We start from the raw sequence: 17,202 nt of genomic DNA, 5'->3' as shown, positions 1-17,202 counted from the left end.
CCCGCACTGAAGAGGGGCTCCAATCCATCCATGATTCAAGGTGGAAGAAAGGAATCCAACGGCGCTGTTATCGGCGGGGCATCGGCGAAATTCTCGGTGCCACCACGCCTTGTGTGTACCTAACTTTGGCTGCTTAGCGAATTAGATTGGTCGACTAGTGGCAGGCGGATGAAATAGCTTTTGCTCTTTCTCTGTAGAATGCTATTGGGTTGCTAATATACGGAGTACTGTTAGTCGACGCCGCATTTGGGGGTAGAAATCTGGAGAATCTGGGGAATGACACGCTGTTTCTCTAGCTACTAGCTACACGACAGAAGTAGAGAGTGCAAGGCAGCTGTCGAACAACCTCTAAGTATGATCGTGTCTTTGGAATAATCAAATTAGGAACAAGCCAATTTAAGAACAAAAACCTGAAGACAATCGTGCCAAGTGGCTCCATTCCAGGCCGTTGGTTGGTTGTAAGCATCCAGCCTATCGATGATGTGCTCGGAGGACTTCTTTATGCCATTTTAGCTTCACCACACTTGTGACTTGGATAGAATAATGATCAATTCAGAATTAGCTTTTAGAGGACTGCATTCAAGCAGTTAAGCTAGTAGAAGTAGCTTGTAGCTACTAAACCATACAAAATACTTGTCAAATGACACAATGACCCTACAGAAGTATATATACAGCCAACACCACGAGGATCATACATCGCCTCGATTCCCAGCAAACCACTTAGCAAATATTCAAAATGGAAGATATCGAACAAGGCAAACTCCCAAAAACCTCATCTTCCAAAGATGAAGACTCCCATTCCTCCAAGCTCTCTGTCGCCGTGGGCCAGTCCCAGCTCGCAGGCGTGACGCCCCCCCACGAGTCCTATGAGGGATACCACCGCTTCGACCCGACGGCGTCATGGAGCGCAAAAGAGGAGCGCAGTGTGGTATTCAAGACGGATATGATGTTGCTGAGCTGGATTTGTCTCATGGTTGCCTCCCCTTCCTTCAACTTTACCCATGGGATAACAACAATACTAATTAATTACAACAGTTCTTCGGCCTCCAACTCGACCGTGGTAATCTCTCCAATGCATTGACAGATAACTTTCTGAAAGACCTGAACATGTCGACAAACGATTATAATAATGTACTCAATTCTTGAATCAACCCTGCAGAAAATACCGGCTGATGAGGACAGGGCACAACAATCCAACTCGTCTGCTTCCTCGCCGCCGAATTCCCCGTCCAGCTCCTCACCAAGCGCTTCGGGTTCAAGCGTGTCCTGCCCTGCATGATGATGGCATGGAGTCTGGTGTCCTGGACGCAGGCATGGATGACCTCCCGGGCTGCGTTCTACGTGACGCGTGCGCTGATCGGCGCGTGTGAGGGTGGGTTCATCCCGGGGACGATTCTCTTTGCGACGTATTTCTACAAGACGGGGGAGCTGTCGGTGCGGTTGTCGTTTTTCTGGTCCACGCTTAATGTGAGTGATATTCTCTGGAAACCAGCTTGGAAAACCGCTGCTGATGATGCTGATGCTGATGTGATGTGATGATGTAGGTTGCACGGATCATCTCCTCGTTGCTGGCGGCGGGAATTCTACAGATGCGAGGTGTCCGGGGCCACTCCGGGTGGTTCTGGCTGTTCCTTATCGAGGGACTGCTGACCTTTACCATTGGGTTGATGGTACGCCACTCTATGCCCGGCTGTATGGCTGCGGCTGCGACTGACGAAAACAGAGCTTCTTCTACCTCCCCCATTCTCCTACCAACACCAAGAGCGTCCTCTACCCTCGTTCCTGGTACACCGAGCGCGAGGAAGTCATCATGATCAATGTATGTCTTCCACTCTTGCTCCTGCTTGTCCTCGTTCTGACGAAACAGCGCCTCCTACGCGACGACCCCTCCAAAGGCCTCACCCACATCAACGACAGCGCCACGCTCGCAGACATCCTCAACGCCTGGAGCGACAAGTCCATGTGGGGGTTGTACCTCATCGGCCTCGTCGCGTATATCCCCCAGTCTCCCGTGCAGGCGTACCTCTCGCTCACCCTCAAACGCCTCGGCTTCTCCACCTTCGACGCAAACATGCTCTCCATCCCCTCGGCCGCGCTGCAGATCATCCTCATGCTTGCGCTGTCCAAGAGCAGTGATTTCTTCAAGGAGCGGACCTTCCATTGCGTCATCGGTGAGTTGTGGTCGTTGCCGCTGCTGGCAGCGTTGCTCGCCCTGCCGGCCCACGGTTACAATTGGCCGCGATTCGCAATCACGACCATGATCTCCGGGTATCCCTACTTCCACCCCATTGTCTCATCCTGGATCTCGGAGAACACCTTCGATGTCAAAAAGAGAGCCATCACAGCGGCGACGTATAACGTGATTGTCCAGGTTGGCTCGGTCATTTCGTCCCGTAAGTCTCGGTTCGTTTCTCGAGAACAAGGCTAATGTAGGGCAGAAATCTATCGTGCCGATGACTCGCCGTACTACTACAGGGGCAACAAGGTGCTTATATCCATCTGCGTGCTTTCCCTCGTCGTCTTTGTCTCCCAGCGTGAGTTTCTGCGCTATCTCAACCGGCAAAAGGAGAAGAAGTGGAACGCCATGTCGGCCGAGGAGAAGGTCTTGTACCAGTCTGATCAGCAGGCGAGAGAGAAGGAGGGTAACAAACGTCTAGATTTCCGTTTCAAATATTGATGGATCGTTGTATAAGGTATAATGTCAGTGGTATATAGCAACGCGCAATAAACAAGGTCTGCTCTTTCAACAGCTTCTCGTGGGATGCCCTGGTATCAAGTTCCAACTATCGGTGTGTGCCAGATAGTGATATCCTCATTGGTGGGTAAGAAAGTTTCAAACGATGTATCATTGAGGACGTCTTCTTTTGGACAATCTTCAAGGATAATCTCCCCAGGAGGAGTCGTCCATGATGGCAAAGAGGTGAAGAGTGATGCCATCTCCCCCATGTCTTCGGTGGTGACCTGGGACTCCGTTGTCCACGCATCGGCGGGAGTGTCAGATGCCGAAGCTATTCCCAAGACCATATCGTCGGGCAAGATGCAATCGTCAAAACAATCGGGCTGCGCAATGTCTCCACCTGCTTGCAATGTGTAAGGAGGTCCAAAACTGAACCAACCCGTCATGACCACCTGACTCGATTCGGCTGGCGACTGGCCGAGGAAAGCATTCTCTCTCATTGCATTTCTACACGTCGATGATTCCGGTGACTGCCGGAATTGCGGCTTGCCAGCCGGGGCTTTGAGCGATGCTCCCAATGTGAGTCCACTTATCGATTGCGCCTCGGCCATCTTCTTATACAGCAATTCAACCAGCTGCTTGTTCCCACCACCACGAAATGTCGACAGAATGGTATGTAAGCGGGCCAGAATTTGACTTGGACGGCTTTCGACGTCCCAGATAGGAGGCCGCGGGAGCATTGCCAGATTCATAACCGCATCCGCCAGCGAACTGGCAATTTCGTACAGCTTCAACTCCTACATACGTTAGCGGTGCCACATGTCAAGAGGCAAACCATACCATTCCCAGGCCATGGGCCTCAATCGCCGGTCTTGGCAACTGAGTTACTATGGTCAAGAGCTCCTTCGCCACCATTACTGGAAATAACGGCGAGAAAAGCGACGTCGGTGAATGCGCGCTTGTCGTCCTGTTTCTTGACAGATTCTTCCACAAGATCAGACGCATCCAGTGCCGGGTGACACATAAATCTGCCTTCTGCACGTCCGACGTATGATCCAGCAGCGCCGACCCGTCCTGCAGTCCGTCCTGTAGCAGTTTGAGAAATCTGCCGTCAGGCGTACCTGTCCCGCTTAGGTCATGAGCACCGACGGTCTCCCATTCTATAACATCGAACATCTTGGACTTTTCGAACAGGCGGAATAGGTTCAGTAGTTTTAGGAACGCGGGCAAGACTTGCGGCTCGTCATTGACGTCAAGCCCAGGGGTCGAGATATTAGTTCTGAGGATCACCGGAAGTTTGTGAAGAATACAAACACCCCTGAACATAGTCAGATTAGGCCATGGATCATGCGGAGATGAAGGAGAATTACCGTTCCGTCACGAAAAGCAGCCACAGAACGCGACGGCGGAGTTGTTGTTCCTCAGGACCGAGTCCGATGTAAGAGGCCTCTTCATGCAGGCGCATCATTTGCGCCATGGTAATGGCTTCCCGCAAATAAAGCAACGACTCACTTCCTCCAGATTGTTGGTTCTCATAGTATACATGTAGGAAAAACGATGTCCGGATATTGTCCAGGCTCGGTTTTGATCTATATCCACACGAATCACGGGCGTGTAGGCACTCGGCTGCGAATGCGTCTGCCGTGGGTGAGTCGACGGTATTCAAATCTTCGAGCTTGAGTTGAGCAAGTGTCGCTGCTGCGACGGCTGTCGCCAAGGTGTATGTCGACAGATCTCTTCGTTCTGGATCTTCTTGTAGTACCGAGATGAGGCTTTCGACGGTGACGATGGGCCAAACTGGATACATGCGCATGTGGTATATGTAGAGCGGGGGAGCAAGGACGTTAGTCGGTATTCGCAATCTGGTTGCAGTCAGATTCGGGTCCAAAAACGTGACAGCCGGATGTTTCAATACACACCTCTCTGTTCGATGGCCAGCCTGTCCGACTGGCAGGGAGGCGCATCCGGCATTTTGAGCGTCCAGCCCACGCTGGGTCTGCTCGATGAGATACTTTGTCGTCGAGCGCAAACGCTGCGGACCTCGAGGCTGCTGAACACGAATGTAGGTGCATCTGATGTGCGAATTGGTGCAGGCCTGGCATGGCTGGCCGCCACCACAACGAATCTTGCGAATCTTGCACCCGTCACAGGCACGTTTGGTCACACTTGATCGTGAAGCCGGCATGTTGGTAGACACTCAAGAGCATCATGAGCATCGACCTGTGTACGTGTTCGGATGGGCAAATCTTGGACCACTATTGACCACTGTTTGGGAGAATGTTGACCGTTGGATGATCATAAGCCTTGAGGCATTCCAGATGAGGAGAGCACCACGCTGATCCCCTGTAACTGCGGGGTAGCCAAGCTGCAAGCACTAGATGAGCCCAGAGTCCGCTTAAAAATCTTGGTAGAATATTGTGAAGAGTGCAAGACCAGCTGTAACAAAGTATTGTTTCTCGCTGAAGTCGTCGAAATGTCTCCTGGAAAACCTCACCATGTTTCTTGAGAAGTCAGCATTGGAGAAAGCTTGGTCATTAACGACTCGCGATCTCGCATTCTACAAGCCCAATGTTGCGTTACTTTCTCCACGCGGCACGCCATTGCCAGGGCCCACTATGGTCTCGACAGTTGAGACAGCGAAGACTAAGGATCTCGGAGCGCGAGACACGAGAGATGAAGCAATTCCAACCGGTCACCTGATTTATTCATGCCTCAGTCCTCAGACCAGCTACTCTCTTCTCTGAATGTGCGGGTTCTTCATGCTCATAACTCAACCTCACACAGACCCAGAGCACTGTCATCATCTCATTCTAAAACGCAAGTCCTTTTAACCCCTTGGACATTGTTCCATAGTTCCATCACTTCGGACTAACCCAAGATGAAAAGGACCCTCCGAGTATTACTCCGAGAACCCTCCCTGCCTCCGCACAAGCCCCGCGCTTGCAAACAACTACTGCCATGATTGGTGCCGGCTATATTGGCAGAAAGGCAGATGGAGCTCTTCTTGCACGGCAAATGACATGAGCTTGGAGTCATCCCACTTCGACAAGTACAATATGTTGACCAATTTCCGTTTAAGGTCCCCGATCCGCTTAAAAGTCCATTTTGCAACTTGCAAGTTGCGATAGAAGGCTAGAGTCAAGAAGATAAATTGGCTCGAGTGCCCTTCTTGCTTCATATCAGTTCGAAGCATACAATAATCTTCCAGGAGTCAATCGACTATAATCCAGTCATGGCGTGGCCTAACAAGAACAAAGACATGCTCTACCGACGAGTAGGCAACTCAGGTCTGCATGTCTCCGTCATTGGATTGGGAGGGTGGTTGACGTGAGTTGGTCCGGTTTGATGCATACAGCGCTTTCTAACATGCTTCTGGACAGTTTCGGTGGTCATGTCGATAACGGTAGATTGCTCTGCAGTTATGAACTGTAAACGTGGCGCTAATGACTATTCAGAGATCACCTTCAACTGCATGAAACAAGCATACGACTGCGGAGTCAACTTTTTCGACACGGCAGAAAGGTATGTCCTTCAGCCCTGTATAATGGCCCAAGCTCATGAAGCAGCTACGCAAACGGGCAATCTGAGATCGTCATGGGACAAGCCATCAAGAAATTCGGGTGGAAGCGAAGCGATCTGGTCATCAGCACAAAGGTTCGTCCTGCCGGGCCGATCATCAATAACCCAGGCTGACAGATATGTAGCTAAACTGGGGCATGGCGAACGGTGAAATCCTGATCAACAACCACGGCCTATCGCGCAAACACATCATCGAAGGCACCCGGGCCTCGTTGGAACGCCTGCAGCTCGAATACGTCGACATCATCTACGCCCACCGACCGGACCGTCTGACGCCGATGGAGGAGACGGTGCGCGCATTCAACTATGTGATCGAGAAGGGGTGGGCGTTCTACTGGGGTACATCCGAGTGGTCGGCCGACGAGATCGCCGAGGCTTGCGGCATCGCCAGGTCGCTAGGGCTCATCGCACCCATCGTCGAGCAGCCGCTTTACAACATGTTGGACAGACAAAAGGTCGAGGGGCAGTTTCAGCGGCTGTACTCGCGCTGCGGGATCGGTCTGACCACCTTCTCCCCCCTGAAGATGGGTCTCTTGAGCGGGAAATACAACGATGCAACGACGCAGCCTCCCCCTGGTTCGAGATTCGCCGAGAGCAACGACCGGTTCGCCAACAGCGTCCGTGAAAATTATGGCAATGACGAATGGGCAGCGACTATCAAGAAGATCGTCGGTCTGAAGGCAAGTATTCCTACTCGCATTCCGTAGGGCTGCACTAACACGAAGCAGGAGTTGGCGGATAAGCTGGGCGTCAAGCTGTCGCAACTGGCTCTGGCGTGGTGCCTGAAGAACGAAAACGTGTCCTCGGTCATCACCGGGGCCTCGCGACCGGAGCAAATCGTCGACAATGTCGAAAGCCTGAAGCTTCTACCGAAGCTCACTCCCGAAGTGATGGCCCAGATCGACGAGTTCCTGGGCAACAAGCCGGCGCAGGATCCCGCTCGACAGGGCTGATCGATAGCGTGATAGATGATAGACCCAATAAAACGCGAACCATGTGCAATGACCTTGTTCAGCCTTCATCCACAAGCGCGCCGTATATGCCAGAATCTCTCCTAATCTGTAATAATTTCTGCTGCCGCACCCTCTCCCTGTCCAGACCACACTCTTGACATTCAATCCCACCCCCATACCCCAACGCAAACCTTCGACAAGTGATACAAATCACATACAAAACCCCATTGATCCGCATTTGCGCCCCAGGCCCATATCTCGCCTCTTCATCAGTCCCCGCCCTCGGCTGCAACCCGCACTCCACGCAAAACCGCTTCTCCGCGTCCCGACCGTACTTGCTCCGTCTCCGTCGGCGCATCCGATCCGCGAAGCGAGATGCGGGACGGAGACGCAGGCAGTACCGGCATGCGTAGATATCCTTGGATAATGCGTAGTCGGTGGTCTCAGCCAGAAGGAGTTGCGAGTGAGTGAGGGGTGGGAGGAGAGAGTATAAATACGCGCATGTTATTCGAAAATAGACGATGTCGGGGAACCGGAGGTGAGAGCTGATGAGGAGGTGGAGTTCAGGAGGGAGAGAGAGGAAAGTAGTCTTTGTCTCCAGGTTATTCTGAGCATGATCCCTCATTGTCTCATTGTTGTGATATACATTGTTCATAATTGTTGAAACAGATGATGGCTCTGATGTACCCAGATGAGGAGGTCAGGAGACTGATGGAATCAGATTGCGGGGTTCTTCGAATCAATGGGATAAGATTATCGCTGTATCCATGGTAAAGAAAGAATTAACATCCAGATCTAAGCTCAAGACCTTAAGATACCTTGAAGGTTGCTCATAATTCTTCACAATGTCGCCATGCATTAGTCCATCTCCTGCAATCTCCGATAGGACATTATTGCTTGGTCCCTGACACCAGCATCTTGTTCTTGAGCTTAGATATCAATTTGCCAGTACCCCTGGTAGACCATCTAAAGCATCATTTCATACTTCTTCCTGTCAACTTGCACGAGACGAAAAGAACCCAATATCCATCATGACGCTCTCTAAGGACAGTCAGACATCCCCAACGCCGATTCCATGATTCGATCTCATTCTAAGGAGTACCCCACTTGACTTGTCAGAGCGAGCATCCCTCCATGCTCCATTTGTCATCATTGGAAATGCAGGCACTTATACCAGGAAACCGTTATACTTGTACCTTCCACAGAACTACAAATTGACAACATTGGGCCAACATACCAACACCTCATCCTAACAAATCAACCAACCCCTCAACTTCTCAATACCATCTCATCTAAATCCCCACCAACCAGTCATCTCTTCAAGATGTCTTTCGGAACAATCTACTCCTACCCCAACAACCCCCGGGTTATGAAGGTAACTACCTCCCCAGCTATGCTTAGTAGTAGGTACTAATGAACCAGATCCTCTCCGCCGCAAAACTCAACAACCTCGACATCTCATACCCCGCCTTCCAAATCGGCGCCGACAACCGCACCCCCGAGTTCCTCGCCAAATTCCCCCTCGGCAAAGTCCCCGCCTTCGAAGGCGCGGACGGAACCAAGCTCGTTGAATCGGACGCAATCGCGCAGTACGTCGCCGAGAGTGGTCCCGCGGCGGCGCAGTTGCTGGGTGGCGCGCCCGCCGAGCGCGCGGCCATCCGCCAGTGGATCTGCTTCGCCGATGGGGAGATCCAGGGTCCTGTGCTGCAGCTGATTCTGCCCCGGCTGGGGTACGTGCCGTTTGACGAGAATACCGAGAAGAAGAACCTGGAGAAGTTGGAGAAGGCATTGGCATACATGGAGGGCCACTTGAGAGGCCGTAACTGGGTCGCGACCGAGGAGAAGCTGAGTCTGGCGGATATCAGCGTCGCGGCTGCCCTCTACTGGGGCTTTGCCAGGATCATTGATCAGGAGATGCGCCAGAAGTACCCCTTCGTCGTCTCTTGGTACGAGAAGACCATCGAGAGCGAGGGCGTCAAGCAGGCCTTTGATGAGAAGAAGTTCGTCGAGAAGCGTGAAACTCCCAAGGCTTGAATTGTCATACATGAGCATAGCACGATACCAGATAGCATCTATTCTAGGAATTGATTTTCATTGAAGGAAGTGTCCAATAAACGCTGAATTATGAGAAAAAATGAATTGTCAACACTAATACTAAGCAGCTATGGATATCATCAGGACTCAACTAAAGTGATGTACAGATATGCTTAGAAGACAGGGTAATCATCATAGACGAGCCATCAGGCCCTTGCCATTCTTCTCCTTCTCCAGAGACCGGACAACATTCCGGCTGGCCCAGTCCGCAATCGCCATGTTCGTCACCATCGGGTTCACACCGCTAGCACTGGGAAAGACAGACGCATCCATGACGTACAGACCCTGAGTGCCCCAGACTTGACAGTCCGGACCGACGACGCTCGTCCTGGGGGACGCCCCCATGCGGCAGGTACCCATCTGATGAGCACTGGCGTACAGGGTGCGTTCCGGATCGACGGGGTTCTTGCGCCGGAAGTCAGCAATCCACGCTTGAAGTGCCGCGTTGTTGACACCCTCGGGCGCATTGGGATCCGATGCCTCCGTAGGACGGATGAATGGCGGCATTTCGCGGTTCGTGGTATGGAACTCCCTTGCCCCGGATATGTATGCTATCTTCGCTGTCGCAATCAGAGCTTCGACGATGTGCTTCCGGTCATAGGCCGACACTGTGTAGTCGATCCTGACACGGCCGTCTGCAGGGTCGGGGTATACTCGGCCCGCGTCTCGTTCCTTGGTCAGAGCAATGAAGCCGGTCATGCGGGGCAACTTGGCCGCCCAGAGCTTGTAATCCAATCCGTCTCGCCATGGGAACGTCGGAAGATAGACCGGAGGCAGCATGACCACGTTCTCAATCTTGACTCCGTGACCCTGGCTGTCCAGATCTTCAAACTCGTTGACCACTGTGGTCAAGGCAGCACCTTCCCAGGGACGTATTTCCTCGTCAAAGACAGCACATGACAGGACAACTATGGTTGTTAGCAAAAGCCTAGGGGGCGGACCAGATCAATACAGGACTCACCAGGATGGAGGTAAAGGTTACGCCCGATTTGCGAGTTCTTGAGCCCGCTACGCAGCAGTAAGAGCGGGCTTTGCAATGTTCCACACGAGACAATGACTTTGGCAGCGTTGATGATCACCTTGCGGCTGGTACGGTCCGGCCCGGCAGTGCCCAGATAAGAGTCCCTGGAGGTCCAGGTTCCCTGAACTCCAGACGCCACCCGTCCGCCCTTGGTCATCTTGAAAAGAATCTTATCCGCGCGGAAACCTTCAATGAACGTGGCACCAGCCCTGGCAGCATCGGCCAAGAAAGTCTCCGTGGGGCCCTTTTTGCCAGTGGAATGGCAGCCCATGGTGCAGTATCCGCAATAGTGACTCGTTCCGCCAGTGTTCTGAGGGACAGGCTTGGCTGCATATCCCAATTTCCGAGCCCCGTCAAGGAGAACACGGTTTCCATAGTTATGCTCGGTGTGATCACTACTGACACCCATCCGATCGCAGACACGGTCCAAGCATTGCTGGTATTCGTACGATTCAAAAAACGGCAGCCCATTGCTTGCCCATTCCCGGCGCACGTAGCCCTGTGTCTGCAGCGCAGCCGACCAGTTGACAGTGCCACCTCCGCCCCATGTGGAACCAGCGAGGACGGCCATCGACCCGTCGTCACTCATGGTTGCTCCTCCGGCCTCGAACATACTGACAAAGCCCTCTGTGAAATCCATAGGGAAGTACTTGGATGGGTAGTGGTAAGATTTCTCCACGACTAAGACTCGGTATCCAGCCTCGGCCAGGTTTTTGGCAGCGACACTACCACCGCAACCGCTACCTACGATCACGACATCGGTGTCGATGGTTTCAGGCTGGTTGCCAGGGGGAAATTGCAGGAACTCGTATTCGAAACCATCCGCAGGTTTGCCGTGGACGGGGACCCGAGGGCAGCCAACGACTAAACGGATCGTGGGGGACACTGCGATCCAAGTCTTCTTGAAAATAGCCGTGAACGCCCTATAGATGGCACGAAGAGGCTTGATCCGGGAAGTTTCCCAACCACGAAACATCTTCTCGCGGACTTCGAACGGTTGGTCTTGAATGGGAGTAGTCGAGCCAGTCAGAATGAGCGAACCAGCTTTGGAGCTAGATTTTGTTATTTGGTTAGTCGACAAAGTAACGACGGTGAGGCGACATACTTGAGAGCATTTAGGATAAGACTGATGCCGGTTTTCCCTTCTTCGTGGATATACTCCGCGAAAAGTCGCCGCAGCCCCTCCACGAACTGGGGATTGGCGGACACATTCTCTTCCAGATACTGTTCAGCAATCTTGGTGGCGTCCGGATCGTGGATGTGGGATGCCAGAGTCGAGACAGCATCCTTGAGTTTTGATTCAGGCACCACCTTGGTAGAGAGAGACTTGGAAGGTGATGTAGAGCGAATGGAAGGAATCACGGTGTCTGCCAGAGACAACAACGTTTTCCATTGCAAGTCAGAGAACGCTTGCCCTTCAGGAATCGGTGGAAGAGGTACGTCCAAGGGGACGTATGTAGTCACAGCCTGCTCAGCCATGATGAACGAGCGGCCGAAGAGTAGTAATAACTAGTGGCCTTGAAACGAGGAATACGTAGGTAAAATAAGCCTGAAGAGAGTAATCGAGGTCAACCAAGACGAGGATCAAGGCCGTCAAGAATAGACCGCACTTTGATGTGAAGCAGAAACACGAAGAAAGACAGCGGGGAGCGGCGTGATGATAAACAACGTCCTGGTGATGCTTTCCTCCTGCAGCAAAGGGGCGGTGGCTGCCTCAGTATAGATACTCCAGTATCCGTATATAGCTTGCTCCTTCCTAGGCAAACTACTGCTCTGCCCAGAAGAGTAATGCTTGCGAACTAGCCCGAAGCCCGCTCCCACCCTTCCTTCCAATTATTAGAATTGTTATTGGCGATTTCCAGTGGGATGATTCGGTGACCTGTCAAGGTTTATTGTCCTGTTCGCCGTCTCAAACCAGGTCAGCTTCGACGGTTCACTGAAGATGGAAGGAGTCATAGAAACCTGGAGCGGTATGGCCAGAAACCGAGGCAGTGGCCATGATGTTGAGCTTGGGACGCGGTGGGTCGAGGCCCGGAGAGTCTAAATAGCACAGAGGGTCGTTAAAAGAGTGGTCTGAGGGGAGGATCAGCCGTTCTTGGGGATGGAGGTCGAAGGCGAATGGCCATAATTAACGCCATAGCGCTCTAGAAGGCCTATCATTCCCGTTGGTCCCATAATCAGTCGAGTGATGAGTCTGGAGTTGTGCGGGGAAGAGGATTGATCGACCTTGATTGAGCCGAGATCCATTGTCGTTCATTCTCGTCGGGATCTACAGAGTAGATACATGTGAACACTTTCGAGGGAGACATCCATTTTCTTCGGATTGAGGGACAATTGATCAATATGGACACCATTGATTCCCCGATTTCCAGATAGATTGCTGTGTTGATGCTCTCAAAGCTCCAGAAATGGTTTCGTGGTTTCGTCGTCGTCTTTCCCACCTCCAACGACAAGAGAATCATGGTCTTTGCTGTCAATTGATATCGCAAGAAGGCAGTTTGTCGACTGATACAGAATACTGTTATTGTCAGGAATGCTGTCATGCCTGCTATGCCATTTAGTCAAGTGGTTGTTGCTGATGCACTTTTGTTCACATTCTGTACACATGGAGTATCTGTCACCGGGAAAAAAAGGTCTCCCCATCTCCTAGTGATTGTATAGAGTGAAGCATAATAAGCCTTTGACATGATTAATTGAAGTATGCTGCACCTCTGATTGAAAGAATGGTCATGCATGGAGATGCTCCAAGTCTGGCAAATCCCACGAGTCACGCCCCGGTTTGCGGTCGCGCGCCTTATCTCAAGCGCCCATCATCGCTCACCACTTGTCACCTCTTCAGTCAAGCAGATGCTCCTCCGTCCATGTGCACCGAATAGCTGTATCCACGATTGAATTGAATTGAATTGAATTGATTAATTGCTGCTCCATCCTTTATTCCTGCCAATGTTTCAGGCGTAAGTTGAACACACCCACATTGCCTCCAGCTTCGGCCACTAACACCAATGCACAACTCAGGTGTCACTGCTGTCTTTCTGAACGTCGCATGACGGCCCTTGATCTAGCCTGAGACAACTCTGACTGTCAGTTAAACGACGCGCAAGGTTGGCCGACCACACCTATTCCCTAGACCGAGTACTGCGACCTCAATCGTCCGAGCCGTCAATGAGTACTGGGGAGGAGATACAGCTGACCCAACAAGGAGAAGGGCAAATAAACATGGCCAGCAACGACTCCGGTTCGCAACGAGGTTCTTCCCCTACTAAAAGGGCCAAGTCCACGCTGCCCCCCGAAAAGGTCTTTTCGATCCAGATTGGAACCGAGCTCTTTCGTCTTTCCGGGGCCTCGATCGCCTCCGACGGTCAGTTGAAGTGCTCGCGCCTGTGATACCTCCTGCTAAACGTCCTGGAGCCCCGTCCTATTTCTCCCAGTTCTTCGAAGAACAACTGCGCCAGAACGGAGAGAACGCGAATATCCGGACGCTGTACATTGACCGGGATCCAGAAACGTTTCGAGAGATTGCCAGACATCTACAGGGTAGGATGAGACGCCCGACCCGTGTTCGGAGGTGAGGATCTAACGGGTCAACAGGCTATCACGTAGAACCCAAGGATGAGTCGCAGTTTGTCAAACTGTTTGCGGACGCCCAATTCTACACCTGTATGGAGTCCCCTCCTATCTGTTGAACGACAGACTGACCCACGCAGTACCCCGACTGATCTCCCAGCTATTCGAATCGCAAATCTTCATCCAAATCGGCGAACGCCATTTCCAAATCTCCCGCGACATCTTCTCCGGACCCGGCGACTCCCCCAATTTCTTCTCCCTCGGATTCGCCATCTTCTTCGCCAACCCGAGCGAGATCTTCCCCGGCCTAGACCGTCACGGTCTGCTGCGCCCACCCGCCATCGTCCCTCCACGCGTTACCCACCGCTCAGGCGACGTATTCGCACAGCTCCTCCACCTCCTTCGCGGATACCCCCTCCAGATCAGGAATGAGGAGCACCGCGCCGAGCTCCTCCGGGACTGTCGCTACTTCCACCTGCGCGGACTAGAACAGAAACTCATCCCGCACCACATCAGCTTCAATCCCATCCCGCAACGGTCGGAGATCGTCATCCGCCTAGACGACGTGCGGCCCTCTGGAATCCGCCATGCACGCGACGACAACTCCAAGCACACCGGATCCCCAACCCGCGACCGCGTGACGTACGCACGCCCCTTCGTGGACGAGACACCGCACGACCTGATCCTGGAAATCGGCGACGAAAGCACGATTCTCAACGCACGCACCATGCGCGCGGGGTTCCTGAACCTGGCGAAAGCGCGCATGGCGAGCTTGGCCCAGGTGATTGCCAAAAAACTGGACCTTGAGGGCGGAGGCTCCTTATACAGGACTGGGGAGCCAGCACACCCATCCACAGGCGGCGACAGTTTCTCGATCCGGTTCGAGCCCGAGACCGAGCTGATCCTCAACGGGCAGGCAGTCGATTACCTGGATTTTCCAGGAGGGACTGCGGAATCCTCGGAGCGGCCACCTGCGAAACGCAAGCGAGTGGAGGAGGAGCTAGAGTCTGGGTGTCTGGTAGTGAGGAACGGACAGTGGCGTTTAGTGGTTGACTCTGGTCCCGCAGCGAGCGCAGAGTTGGTTTTGATAGCGGTCAAGTTGGATGTCTACACCGAGGAGAGGATGAGGAATCGCTCCAGAGGGTTCTTGGGTTCTTGACGCTTGTTCACTTAATCAATGCTATATACATTTTTTAGTAACCTACTCCTAGATGTAATCACAGGAGAATGCTAATCAGAGAAGCCCTCCCACTCGTCCTCATCACTGCCTCCCTTATCCCCGTCCATACGCGGAGACACTTGCGCTTCCCTAGCAGCAAGGCTTTCGTCACGCACAAACCCCGCGACGAAAAACCCACCGAGGCCCTCCTCGTCACCAGCCCAACACCGCAAACAAGCCTCCAGCTGTTCATCAGATAAATCGACAGCAGCAGCAGCCCCCCCATCACCCTCCGCATCACCATACCGGCTCTCCGTCCTCACACCGCGGTGTGGCCAGACCTTCATGCCGTCGGGCTGCTCCTCCCGGCGCATGATCCTCCAGCCGCGAGAGCGCGCTACGTCCGAGGCCAGCACACGAGAAACGACCGCCTCGTTCTCGATCAGGTGGATGGAGCACGTACTGTACGTGACGCGGGTGGCGGCCGGGAAGCTGAGCGCATGTTCGACGATGCGCGCTTGCAGGTTGGAGAGTTTGGTCAGACGGTCCGGGTCGAGGGTTGCGCTCGAGAACTCGTTTTCGTCTGTGGCTGACGCGGCGGCTGCAGCGTCCGCGGGCTGCGTCTCCTCCTCGTCGTCATGTCTGCGCTTGCGCTTCTTCCCCTGCGATTTGCCGGTCTGCGTGGATGCAGCCACGGGGAGGGCGAGTTTGGGGACGTCGTCGCGGCCGACGATCCCGCTGCCGGAGCAGCTGGGGTCGAGGAGGAGGCCGGTGACGTTTGCGAAGCGGGACTCGGCGGGGTCGAGCGCCAGGAAATCCTGGCCCGGGAGGACGGTGACGATGTTGTCCGCGCCCGCGGCGGTGACCATTTTCTGCAATGTCTTGGACCGCACCTTGGAAGCATCCATGGAGAAGATGCGGCGGGTTGCGTTCTTGCCGGCGGCATGCTTGGCAAGCAAAGAAGCCATGTGCGTCGTCTTGTTCCCCGGCGCCGCGCAGCCATCCAGCAGATCGCCGGACCACGCCTCGCTCTCCCCAAGCAACAGATACGCCGGGAAGCACGACGCCTTGTCCTGCAGGATGATCTGCCCGTTCTTGTACGCAGGGGACGAGGTGAAGTCCACGCCGGGCGCGACGGCCACCAGATCCGGCACGTGAGGGTCAACGTACAGCTTCGCCTCGTCTTTATCCCCTAGCTGCGCGAGCGAGGTGACCCTCGTATACGCCTTGAACGTCGACTGGAGCTGCTCCTCCATCGTCGTGCGGACGTTGTTGATCCGCACCCAGCGCGGATACACCGCCGTCGAACAACCCCCGAGCAGACCCTGCGCGGCCTGTTTCTCGCGCAGCACGGCGGCCTTCAGATCGGGGATCGAGGCGCATCCGCGGCGCACGCGCGCCTTGATGAATTCCCCCTTCAGTCGCGTCTTGTGTCTCTCGACCGCCTGGCGGAGCGGATGGTTTGCGTTCGCGGCGATGCCGTTCTTGGCGAGGAGATGGTCGTGGACGAGGAGCAGGGCAAGTAACGGGGTGAGCTGGTCAACCACAGGTCTTGGTCAGTCAGCAGGAATATCTACAATGATAGAAAAAAGTTGGCTGTAGCTACCTTGGGCTCTTGTTTGAGGAGCCCCGCGGCCTCAATGACCTCTTTGAGGAGGATATCCCATTTCGAGGCCTCGATGACCAGCGCGTAGATTTGCGCCGGGGAGGATTTGAGGTTCCGCGAGCTGTAGATGCGCGATTTGAAGGAGCCGCCTGTTGATGCGGGGGCAGTCAGGACCGAGACCGCGTCGTAATAGAGAGACATCTAGGTAGCTCTGATGTGGTATATTTTCTGGTAGGACTTCACCGAGAGGGATATGCCGAATGGAAAATCCAGCCATGTTTGCACTCTTTGTGTTGTTTGCACCAGTTGCAGCTGATAGACTGATAAGGCTTATCCTCTCTTCGCTCTCCATACAGAGAGCATCAATCATTTACGAATACATTCATTCAATTCATGATGGTCAATTCCTCGACGGATCAACAGTGACAGCCCTGAATCTCTCATTACTGCTCCCCACCTCCGACGCGACACCAACACCTCAACCGCAAACCAAAATGACCCCCCCAGACACAGACTCCTTCACAGTCGCCCTCCAACCCCCTCCAGGCC

General features: G+C 53.6%; 8 protein-coding genes across 8 annotated transcripts; 4 read left to right on the top strand and 4 right to left on the bottom strand.

The window, feature by feature from the left end:
* Positions 1-736: 736 nt before the first annotated feature.
* On the top strand, positions 737-2,677 carry CDV56_102321 (putative MFS transporter; the record flags this gene model as incomplete). Its single annotated transcript, XM_026755940.1, has 7 exons — positions 737-928; positions 1,036-1,131; positions 1,183-1,467; positions 1,545-1,670; positions 1,724-1,819; positions 1,868-2,393; positions 2,439-2,677. 7 exons carry the CDS (start codon positions 737-739, stop codon positions 2,675-2,677), a joined length of 1,560 nt encoding a protein of 519 aa, XP_026613905.1.
* A 95-nt stretch (positions 2,678-2,772) lies between these two features.
* Positions 2,773-4,862, bottom strand: CDV56_102020 (Zn(II)2Cys6 transcription factor; the record flags this gene model as incomplete). The annotated part of the gene is made up of 5 exons (XM_026755639.1): positions 2,773-3,474; positions 3,558-3,751; positions 3,799-3,995; positions 4,048-4,539; positions 4,597-4,862. 5 exons carry the CDS (start codon positions 4,860-4,862, stop codon positions 2,773-2,775), a joined length of 1,851 nt encoding a protein of 616 aa, XP_026613904.1.
* A 1,047-nt stretch (positions 4,863-5,909) lies between these two features.
* Positions 5,910-7,209, top strand: CDV56_101701 (putative voltage-gated K+ channel beta subunit (KCNAB); the record flags this gene model as incomplete). The annotated part of the gene is made up of 6 exons (XM_026755320.1): positions 5,910-6,004; positions 6,058-6,080; positions 6,133-6,199; positions 6,244-6,331; positions 6,382-6,924; positions 6,985-7,209. The coding sequence occupies 6 exons, from the start codon at positions 5,910-5,912 to the stop codon at positions 7,207-7,209; spliced, it is 1,041 nt and encodes a 346-aa protein (XP_026613903.1).
* Positions 7,210-7,267: 58 nt separating this feature from the next.
* Positions 7,268-7,864, bottom strand: CDV56_101617 (F-box domain protein; the record flags this gene model as incomplete). The annotated part of the gene is made up of 1 exon (XM_026755236.1): positions 7,268-7,864. One exon carries the CDS (start codon positions 7,862-7,864, stop codon positions 7,268-7,270), a length of 597 nt encoding a protein of 198 aa, XP_026613902.1.
* A 669-nt stretch (positions 7,865-8,533) lies between these two features.
* Positions 8,534-9,243, top strand: CDV56_101412 (glutathione S-transferase family protein; the record flags this gene model as incomplete). The annotated part of the gene is made up of 2 exons (XM_026755031.1): positions 8,534-8,584; positions 8,632-9,243. The coding sequence occupies 2 exons, from the start codon at positions 8,534-8,536 to the stop codon at positions 9,241-9,243; spliced, it is 663 nt and encodes a 220-aa protein (XP_026613901.1).
* Positions 9,244-9,435: 192 nt separating this feature from the next.
* Positions 9,436-11,803, bottom strand: CDV56_101025 (uncharacterized protein; the record flags this gene model as incomplete). Its single annotated transcript, XM_026754644.1, has 3 exons — positions 9,436-10,211; positions 10,265-11,376; positions 11,430-11,803. The coding sequence occupies 3 exons, from the start codon at positions 11,801-11,803 to the stop codon at positions 9,436-9,438; spliced, it is 2,262 nt and encodes a 753-aa protein (XP_026613900.1).
* A 1,737-nt stretch (positions 11,804-13,540) lies between these two features.
* CDV56_100511 (uncharacterized protein) lies at positions 13,541-15,047 on the top strand (the record flags this gene model as incomplete). The annotated part of the gene is made up of 4 exons (XM_026754130.1): positions 13,541-13,682; positions 13,733-13,858; positions 13,913-13,981; positions 14,029-15,047. 4 exons carry the CDS (start codon positions 13,541-13,543, stop codon positions 15,045-15,047), a joined length of 1,356 nt encoding a protein of 451 aa, XP_026613899.1.
* A 71-nt stretch (positions 15,048-15,118) lies between these two features.
* Positions 15,119-16,854, bottom strand: CDV56_100111 (rRNA (cytosine-C5-)-methyltransferase RCM1; the record flags this gene model as incomplete). The annotated part of the gene is made up of 2 exons (XM_026753730.1): positions 15,119-16,582; positions 16,654-16,854. 2 exons carry the CDS (start codon positions 16,852-16,854, stop codon positions 15,119-15,121), a joined length of 1,665 nt encoding a protein of 554 aa, XP_026613898.1.
* Between the last annotated feature and the right edge of the window lie 348 nt (positions 16,855-17,202).

Source organism: Aspergillus thermomutatus (assembly GCF_002237265.1).
Source record: "Aspergillus thermomutatus strain HMR AF 39 chromosome Unknown NODE_111, whole genome shotgun sequence".
NCBI classification, from domain to species: Eukaryota; Fungi; Ascomycota; class Eurotiomycetes; order Eurotiales; family Aspergillaceae; genus Aspergillus; species Aspergillus thermomutatus.
This window is presented reverse-complemented; position numbering and strand designations above follow the sequence as displayed.